Source organism: Corvus brachyrhynchos, unplaced genomic scaffold (assembly GCF_000691975.1).
Source record: "Corvus brachyrhynchos isolate BGI_N302 unplaced genomic scaffold, ASM69197v1 scaffold523, whole genome shotgun sequence".
NCBI classification, from domain to species: Eukaryota; Metazoa; Chordata; class Aves; order Passeriformes; family Corvidae; genus Corvus; species Corvus brachyrhynchos.
This window is the reverse complement of record NW_008237265.1, coordinates 1,259,467-1,268,431: the sequence shown is the minus strand read 5'-3', so window position 1 is coordinate 1,268,431 and position 8,965 is coordinate 1,259,467. Positions and strand designations below refer to the sequence as shown.

At 42.0% G+C, this 8,965-nt stretch overlaps 1 protein-coding gene across 1 annotated transcript; it reads right to left on the bottom strand.

Annotated features, from left to right (window-relative positions):
• Window positions 1–3,881: 3,881 nt before the first annotated feature.
• Window positions 3,882–7,601, bottom strand: MANSC1 (MANSC domain containing 1). Its single transcript, XM_008630832.2, has 3 exons — window positions 7,598–7,601; window positions 7,207–7,347; window positions 3,882–5,428 (listed from the first exon to the last, which is right to left on the bottom strand). The coding sequence occupies exons 1-3, from the start codon at window positions 7,599–7,601 to the stop codon at window positions 4,431–4,433; spliced, it is 1,143 nt and encodes a 380-aa protein (XP_008629054.1). The 3' UTR covers window positions 3,882–4,430.
• Between the last annotated feature and the right edge of the window lie 1,364 nt (window positions 7,602–8,965).

Genomic DNA, 8,965 nt, shown 5'->3' with positions numbered 1-8,965 from the left:
TTCAAAACATTCCTTATGGTTTAGCCAGCTGTTCTAGATGTTAACTGCTTCCAAAATTTCTTTGAAAAAATACAGAGTGCACAAATTATCTGGTTACTACTCCGTGTCATTGGTATAACAGAATTTTAAATTTTCTTGGTCAATTTTCTATTAAAACAAAGTGAACCAAAAAGAAAAGGGATCGCAACAGCTTGAACATGGATTATCTAAACTCTTGCCACTTAAGAAAATGACATTTTATAGGATGGAAGGAGAGGAGTAAGAGAAAAACAGAAGAGAAATTAATGCATAGCCCTCAGGCCTTTTTTTTTTTTTCATTAAGTGAGACAGTATACAGGAAACTGATCCAGCATAGTTGTACTGGAACTTAAAAATACTTTTATACATTGTTTATAATACCAAACACAAAGGAGACAAAGAGCAGCAGTTTTATGCTTTTGCACTTTGACACCCTCAAGAAGTGTAGAGACCTAAAGGAAAAAAACCAAATTTAGACTGTGAGATTAAGCGTGAGTGTAGACTTTCTGAAGATGGAAGAAAAATGTTCAATATATCCTAGCCCTTCAGGGGACCTACCCATCAAGATGCTGGGAAAGCATCTGGGAACAGCATGTAAGGGATGTGCAAGACTTTTCAAGGATGAGGGGATGCAGCTATCCCACAACTATCAATGAACAGGAATGTAGAGAAGCACATTACCTGTATGAGAAGATGAGTAATGCACAGGGAGAGCACAGCTGTCTAGGCCCATTTCAGGAGGGTGACAGAAAAAAGTCTACAGAAGTATAGCTCTCTGTATGATGGGATGCTGCGTGGGAATTGCTGACTGCAGTACGGGCACTTTTAAACTCCACGTTTTTATTGGCATGGAGTGTGGGATGGTAGGATCAAAGCATGTCATCAGATTCAAATCCACTAAGATGGTTTTGCAGGAGGAGGGAAAACAAGATCCAGTTTTGAAACTGCCTTCTCATGTAATTCTTTTTTTTGGTGGTTTAATTTCCTTGTTTGTTAGATTTTGTTAGTTGGTTAGGAACTTACTTGAAATAATCCTGAGTATAAGTGTTTCCTACTCCTACAGGAGTTAAAATGAACTGAAGCACTATTTGCAGAGAACACACTGTGCTGAGTTTGCAGCCCTTTGAGGTAGGGACTTTGCACCCTTCTCATCCATCTCAAATAGATTGACAGTGTCTTTCTTTATGATTGTTTGCACTGGTTATAAAATTTAGGCTATTTGTCTTACTGTACAATACCACAAAACAGTTTTGTTCATGACAGTCTCTATTTACACACCTTATGTTTTCTTAGCACTATAAAGCACCAACATGAACACAAGCAGCTACAGAATTTGTTATGCTCTCCGGGTGACAAAAGGCAATCAGCTTTTGGCCTCCTGCCATAACATAACTGGTTACCTTCAGAAAGAGCCACTCCAAGTGTGCGGGTTGTCATCATAGCGTGCTGATTGATGATCCAGTTCCATGTGTGGTGCACAGTGAAGACCACAGGAGATGTCAATGGAAAAACAGAAAAGTGCACTGAAGTTTTAATGGTGGAAAGCGTAACAAACTGGATGGATTTTTTCGTTACTTTGTCTCGCTCCTTTTTGATTCATAATACAAGAGCATTATCCAGGCAAACAAGTAAGCTCCAAAAATGCATATAATAAAGCATCATAGTCAAAAGAATGCTGATGGGAAATCTCTCTCCTTCTCTGTTTACTGGAAATGCCAGTACATGACTAATAATGCAACCCAATTCAATGTCATTAGAGACTATGCTTAGTTTTGTTGTCTTCTACATTAGATGATATAGTAAAAAGTTTTAAAAATATGTGTATATAATCCTCCACCCAGAACCTTTCAATAAACAAAAAGCTTTCCTATAAAACCTTTTGGCAATGAAATAGCCATAGTTTGGAAAGTTAAAAAAACCCAAACTAATTTAAATTTTTTAAAATCACCAAAAATCCTCAAAACTTGTCAATTTTATTTAATAAACTGTTGTTGCCCTCTAGTGTTCAAACACAGCTTGTAAAGGCCCCGCCAGAAAGATCCAAACTGGTCAGCTATCAATTAATTCCCCATTAGTTCTTAATCCAACATGACAAATGGATGGGAAAAATAATTTTACAAAAGTGTTTCAGTACACCTGCCTAGTACCTTACTCTCTTTGCTCAAGCACAAAAGATGATTTCTCATGTAACAACATTTAAAGTTGTTTGTTTTACTTAAATGTTGTGAAAGGCCACAGAGGTCAGCATCCTCACCAAATGAGTGATGGTGCTTGTGCACCTCTCAGCTTTACCTCTGCCACTCACCGTGCTGGGCATGGGCTGGAGGGCAGTTCCTGATCACATGGGCCACACTGTAGAATCAGAGAGTGCTTTGGGTTGGAAGGGATCTCAAAGCTCATCTCATTCCAACCCCCTGCCCTGGGCAGGGACCCCTTCCACTATCCCAGGTAGCTCAGAGCCCCATCCAACCTGGCCTTGAACACTTCCAGGGATGGGGCAGCCACAGCTTCTCTGGGCAACCTGTGCCAGGGCCTCAGCACCCTCACAGGGAAGAATATCTTCTCAATATCTAACCTCAACCTTCTCTCTTTTAGTTTAAAGCTATTCCTCCTTGTCCTATCACTACATGCCCCTGTAAAATGCCCCTCCTCCAGCTGAATGAGCCTGTGCTCTGAACAACCCTGAGATATATCTGCTGGTTTCTCTTGAGTGTTTTGCTACTGTACTGTAACCATACCAATTAATACCAACCACCTTTCCCTCCAACAAATTATTTATTGCAGCAGAAATGCACAGTGAGGATTCAGGGCTTGTTCTCAGCACCTCTCCTGCATTAAGCTGCTGTGATGGCACCAGCAACATAGAAAGCTTCTCATGAAGGTTGCAGTTCTTACGAGAGAAAATTATGGTCAACCTTAGATCTGCATCTGCATTTTTACAGCTAGGCCTAGTACTTATAATTCTGTGAACTCATTGTCCAGAAATGTTCCTCCTTGTCATGTTCCTTGACCAGAAACCTCTGAAAATAGCTATTAAAAAAAAAGAAAATAAAAGAAAATGAGGTTAAACAAAGCGCAGTCAACAAATAAGCTGATAAATTTGAGGTACTTTTCTTCTGTAATTTTGCTGACTTTTAAGAGGTTATCCAGAATGCTTTGCTTTTAACCATTGTCAGACTTAAACAATGTAGCAGACCAGCTGGTTTTGTGTATATAAAGCAATTTGCAGCCTCCATATAGTAAGAATTCAAGTTCTTGACACAAGAAACACTGACTTTTCTTTGATCTCTGAATAATGAAATTTTCAGAGAATTTTCTGCGTTTAGTTATTTAGAGCTTTCAGAAAACTTGCCTTGAGGCCATTTTTTGGATCACGCTTGCTTCCCACCACACTAAGCTTGACAGATCTAAGAATCTCTTATTTTTTATTATTTCTTATTTTGTAATAGAATTGTTTCCTTGCATTCATGAGGCACCCTTCCTTCTCTGCCATGACGTTTGTTGTTGATTATGCCACCTGACATGAATACTTTGATATCTTGTCTTTCATTCTAAAACCAGGTTTAGACTGAGTGTATGCGAAGTGAAATTTAAATAACATGAACTGGAAGTTGTGTCACAGTAGGTGCTCCCATTGACTCTCCCTGTTGAAGAGTCAGGGAAACTTAAAATCATAGAGTTGTTTACGCTGGAAAAAACCTCGAATATCATCAAGACCAACTATTAATTAGCAGCTATGCTTATTACCAGTCACATGAAGGGGACACTAGAACTGAAGAGAGTGTGCTTTGAGAGCACTCACATTTGCAGTATGTGGTTTTAAGGAGACCTGTGATGTATGCAGAAAAAGAACTTTAAAGATATGTATATAACCATAAACTATATTTAGATAAGGAAAATTAAATTATGCCATATGTCACATTTTTTACCTAAAACCATTTAGATGCAAAGCTCTATTACTAAGTATTCCTTTAACGCTACAAATAGGGTAAATAGGATTGCCAGGCAATCATGTAACACTCTGGCATTTGGTGCAAATAGCACTGAAAACGCCCACGTGCTGCACAGGTACTCAATTTATTAGGTGTACTTCTATTTCACTAAGCTTATCACAGTACAGATTAAGCTCATGAAATGCTTTTTCTCCTTAAATATAAGACCTTCTTAGCTTAGCTTGGATTTAAGTGTTTACTCTCAGGATTTAGTAATAAATCAAACATGACAGACGTTATATTTCAGCATAGACAGAGCGTTTCTTCTCCCCACCAAACCCATCTCCTGTCTCCTGCATTCCCATTAGAGGGAAAAAATGGAATCCATCCTCTTCTGAGATTTCAGTATCTACTGTTCCATTTCAGAGTTCTCCTCTCAAAAGTGAGAGATGCTCCTCAAAATTTTATTCCCTCTCCCAATCAGACATCAGCATACATTCCATTGATCAAGTAATCCAACCTGGTGTAATGCCTCTTCTGAAGAGATTCATGTATTTTCTTCCCGGTCAGCACAATAACTAGCAACAAGAATATCACCCCAAAAAGCAAAGCTGCTACAAGGCTGCTTTTCTCCCCCAGCTGAAAAACACCTTTCCCTCTCAGAACACCTTCTGACAGGGAGTGTTCTGAGTCAGATGGGTCAGAACCCCAAAGGTCATTTTGGGAAGATGCAGGGGAATCACTGGACAGAGTGAAACCTGGAAAAGAGAGGAGGGTCACATGGCTGGTATGACTGGAAGAGACAACTGTTGGCTCAGGAGCCATGGCTGGAGTCCTTAGCCTTGATGGGGTGGTAGCAGATCCAGAATTTGTGGTCACTTGCTTGGTTGTAGAAGTAGAAGCAGAATTTGTGGGCTTGGAAAGAGGAACATGAGTGACAGCGACGCTGGTGACAGGGACACCAGGTTTAGCTCCAGTGGCTGCAGCAGGTGGAGAGGCAGCTGTGGTGGGGGAGGTTGTAGCTGGTTGAGCAGCACCAGGATGCAGAGAGGTTGTACGAGACTCCAGCTGGGCAGCACTTGTAGGCAGAGGAGGAAGAGAAGCACTGCTGGTTTCGGGAGCGCCTGCCTGAGTAGTGGTGGGGAATGAAGCAGTGGGGTTTCCAACTGGAACAGCAGAAGGCGTGTTTGGTGGCAGATTAACTCCCTTCTGCCTTGAGATGAGGTCTAAGCTCTCAGACTCTTTTGCTCTCGGAGATTCAGGAAAAACTGTATGAAACTCCATGTTGTCTAAATGCTTGCCTATGTGGTTCAGGAGTTCAGAAGCCTGATGAAAGACAGATTGTTGTGAACTGGCAGTGTGATTCTGGTGGATATTCTGACTGTGAGAAATAATGGTGCCAGCATCCAAAGGCAAAGAATAATCATTTGAAGAAAAGTTCTCAGTTTTGATGGATTTATCCTCTGGGGCATGGATGTCTGGAAACAGAAATACGGGTATTTAATTATTAAATCTATTTTTGACTACTGTAGGCATACTCTATTTGTATTTCTTAGAAACATTTATATAAGGGGGCTCTAAGAGATACTGACTAATGAAACTTGCTTTCTTTAAAATATGCACAGTGACATTTATATTCTACGTCATAAAAGCTGTCGGCCTCAAGCCTAGTCACATAACAGTGTCCTGTGGCAGAAATACCATACAAATGATAATCTTAAAAGCTACCTGATTTTACAGTATTTCTTCTACAGTATTTACCTGATTTACAGGTATTATAGAAAGTATTTGGCTGAGCATGAGCTCTTGGAAAGACTGGCTAATTGTTAATTCATATTATATATATATAATTTTATAATTATATTTATGAAAATACAGAAAAAATATATAATATATACATAATAACTATTCAGCTGCTGTACAGAACATTTAAAAGGGAAAGCTCTCAAGCAGTTCTGACTCTTACTCATCTCTTTTTATTATTGAAACAAAAAGGTTTGTTAACTGCACTGGAATTGAAATAAATAATTTTTAAAGTATCTTTCCCCCTTTAGCTTGGTTTTCAGTGTAACCACATACAGATTCTCATATGAAAGAACAAAGTTTGAAACATTTGTTGGTACTGACACCGCTCCGGTGCTACCTTTGAAAACTTATTAGGAACATTAAACAAGCTAGCATAATCTTCCACAATTAAATGTTCACAGAAGCTAAAATGTGCAAAATGAAAAAGAGGTGCTATATGCAATCAAATTGTTCACTCAGCACTGCACTACATGCCCAACAAAAGCACAAGCATGACTGCATTTCTTGTTTCTTTGTTTGAAACCCTAATGTTCTTCTAGGGGAGAAGGAGCTGGAGGAAAGTGTAATTATAGTCATAATTTTACAGAAGTGCAGTTCATTTGTTGCACATTGCTTTTGCACAATTCCTGTGTGATTGTGCTTGCACAAAAATACTTGGTAACTTTATATGAGTAATCTTTCTATATATCACACTGTTGCTCCTTGCATAGTTCTTCTCGGAAAAGTTCTCTTTTTCAGCAAAAGTTCCGTCTCTCAAGCAGCCACACAGAAACTGCCTTGTAAACTCTTGGCAGGACAGTCTAATTATCAGTTTCTTATCTAAGCTGTTCAAATAGGTCTGGTGCAAGTCAATGTCAGTCAACAAGTAGGCCTTGCTGTTAAAAATCCCACAGCGTAGGCCAGAAAGCAAGAAGTTCCCGAGTGTGTGCCCCACATGCCATAAAGCTCTGAGTTTAGAAAGTTTGCTTCTGTACTTCAGGTTCCCTAACTGAAAGCAGAAAATAATGATTACCACTGCCAGTTATTCATCAGTGTAGCTCGGGTCCTTTCAATACACAGCTGGCTACAAGGGCATGGTATTTCCCTTGGTTTTGGTGATACTTTTCAGCATTATGTACAGGAAATTTTCCTTCTTGAATATCTCTGGATGGAAGGAGCTTCTTTTTGTTTTAAGCAAGGACAAATTACAAGGAGTTCTGAATCTAATGTGAAGGTATTTTATAAGGGTTGGGACATTATTCCAAGCAGGAAGCTGGACCCACAAAGGAGCTCACCACACACCTGCCCATCCATCTTCCACAATGAAAAAGAGCAGTATTTTCAAATTATAATGCTTGCCTTAGAATACTTTACTAAAAATATGACCCCAAGCAGTTCCTGGTCACTACTGAAAGTTCATAGGTGCAAAAGTAATCTGGTGTGGGAGCTGGTGGCTCTCACTATTATTTACCTCTAGTTATCTTGTAGCTCACAAGTCCTGTTGCAGGTTTCATTGGACAAGCCTCAGTGCTAGGACAGTAAAACAAGTAGCAGTTGGGATGTGTACTTGTTCTTGCAGCATAAAAAATAATCAAATTGCACTTCTTGTCTCCTGCAAAACAAAATAAATGCCTGTTTCAGCAATAAGAACTTTTATACCAGTATGGTAATGAGATCTAGTTCGTTAACTTTTCCTCATGTGAGTAAGAGGAAAACTACTAACACATAACATTCCTACAGGAAAAACAGCCAAAGACTGCAGAAGAATGGCCCAGGGCCAAAATATGAAAGGTCACACCTTCCTTTTCCTGTACAAATAAAGTTGGGGAAATTATGAGTCTAATCTCCTATCCTCCCCTCACCCATACCACACTGGCGCCACTTTATACAATGACTTCTTGCTTACAAATCCTGATAAATCTGAAAACCTCCTTGATACACTTATAAGGAAGAAAATTATTTAGACATTTTTCCTTATTACATCCCAGGAATCACTTGGCTAGTTGCTGCTTCGGGGGGTCACCTTCACCACTGTCATTTCTACTTCCTGCTCTACCTCCTACTGCTCCAAGAGCTTGGCTCAAACCAGCTGTCTCAGAGAAGGGTGAGCATTCTCATTCTTGGCTAAAATTAAATACAGTGCAAAATGCCAGCTACTTTTAGTGCGTCTACTAAATACAGCTTATTCACCTTCGGGGTTCGGGATTTGTGAGGTTTTAGCACGTAAAACTAACGCTTAAAACTAACGTTTCTGTGATGCAACTATTTTCCTGAACACTACGGGGTCTTGCGTTAAGATCTAACATCTACTGGCAAAAGGTAGCAGCCGCAAGCTGGAACTAAGCGCAGCCTGAATGAAAGGGTAAATTCTGTGCTGAACACGGAGAACACCAGCAGCTGAACACCCCGCGAGCCCAAACTCCAGAATTAATCTCCCAGGCAGTGGCGGAGAAGGAGGCCCCTCCTCCTCCTTCTCCTGCCTGCCTGCCTGCATGCCTGCTTGCCCTCCTCCTCCTTCTCCTGCCTGCCTGCCTGCATGCCTGCTTGCCCTCCTCCTCCTTCTCCTGCCTGCCTGCCTGCATGCCTGCTTGCCCTCCTCCTCCTTCTCCTGCCTGCCTGCCTGCATGCCTGCTTGCCCTCCTCCTCCTTCTCCTGCCTGCCTGCCTGCATGCCTGCTTGCCCTCCTCCTCCTTCTCCTGCCTGCCTGCCTGCATGCCTGCTTGCCCTCCTCCTCCTTCTCCTGCCTGCCTGCCTGCATGCCTGCTTGCCCTCCTCCTCCTTCTCCTGCCTGCCTGCCTGCATGCCTGCTTGCCCTCCTCCTCCTTCTCCTGCCTGCCTGCCTGCATGCCTGCTTGCCCTCCTCCTCCTTCTCCTGCCTGCCTGCCTGCATGCCTGCTTGCCCTCCTCCTCCTTCTCCTGCCTGCCTGCCTGCTTGCCTGCCTGCTTGCCCTCCTCCTCCTCCTGGGCTTCCTGCTTACCTACCTACCTGCCGTCCTCCTGCCTTCGTGCTTACCTACTTACGCGCCCTCCTCCTGCCTTCCAGCCTGCCCTCCTCCTGCCTGCCCTTCTCTTCTCTTCCTTCCTTCTCACTGCCTGCCATTCTCCTGTCCCCTTCCTGCCTTTTCTCCTGCCTGCCTTCCCTTGCTTCCTCCTGCCTGCCCTTCTCCTGCCTTCCTCTCGCCCTCCTCCTTCTGCCTGCCCAGCGGGGCTGCGAGGATATTCCCGCTCCT

Excerpts from the sequence above, each read along its gene's own strand:
- MANSC1 (XM_008630832.2), bottom strand. Across the intron at positions 5,429-7,206 it reads GAGCTACAAGATAACTAGAG|ACATCCATGCCCCAGAGGAT; the intron begins GTAAATAATAGT and ends TTCTGTTTCCAG.